General features: G+C 37.1%; 1 protein-coding gene across 1 annotated transcript in view; it reads left to right on the forward strand.

Annotated features, from left to right (window-relative positions):
- Window positions 1–580, forward strand: part of LOC119592397 (alpha-mannosidase 2C1-like) — a gene marked incomplete in the record, with an annotated part of 33450 nt that overhangs the window by 32357 nt on the left and 513 nt on the right. Inside the window, 1 exon segment of the mRNA XM_037941219.1 lies at window positions 18–147. Coding sequence (XP_037797147.1) covers window positions 18–147 — 130 coding nt within the window.

Below are 580 nucleotides of genomic sequence, written 5' to 3' on the forward strand. Positions count from 1 at the left end.
ACACCCTTGTGCCCCAGGCCCTCATGGTCCGCGATGACCGTGGAAGGCGAGGGCGCTGTCCTTCACACCATCAAGCCCGCGGAAGATGGGTCAGGAGAGGTCGTCCTCCGGATCTTCGAGTGTCACGGCTGCAAGAGTAAAGTGAAGTAAGTATTATTTAGCTTTTTTTTTTTTTTTTACACACCACGAAACGTGTTAAATGTCTAGTAAGTCTTTTTTTTGCACGAACCGTATTAAATGTCTGATTCGCAGATATAGTAACTATAGTGTTACTGGAATCAACGTCGGTAATTGTTCAAAAGGCCATTGTGTTGTAATTACTGCAAAAAAAGCATCACAGGAAGTGCTATTTGAACTTGATTAGATATGTGGGAAGGTTAATTAGCCTGATATCAAAAAAATTCTTTCATGAAATATTCAGTCAATATTTATTTTCAGCTAAAACAGAAGCATAACATTTTTCATGAAGAGGGAACAGGAACGTTTTGATTCATTTGGTAATATATAATTCTTTGGTTTTATGGTTATGTTCAGGCTATTTTTTTTTTTCTTTTCATTTCTTCATAATCTAATCTAAATA

Source organism: Penaeus monodon, chromosome 30 (genome assembly GCF_015228065.2).
Source record: "Penaeus monodon isolate SGIC_2016 chromosome 30, NSTDA_Pmon_1, whole genome shotgun sequence".
Lineage (NCBI taxonomy): Eukaryota > Metazoa > Arthropoda > Malacostraca > Decapoda > Penaeidae > Penaeus > Penaeus monodon.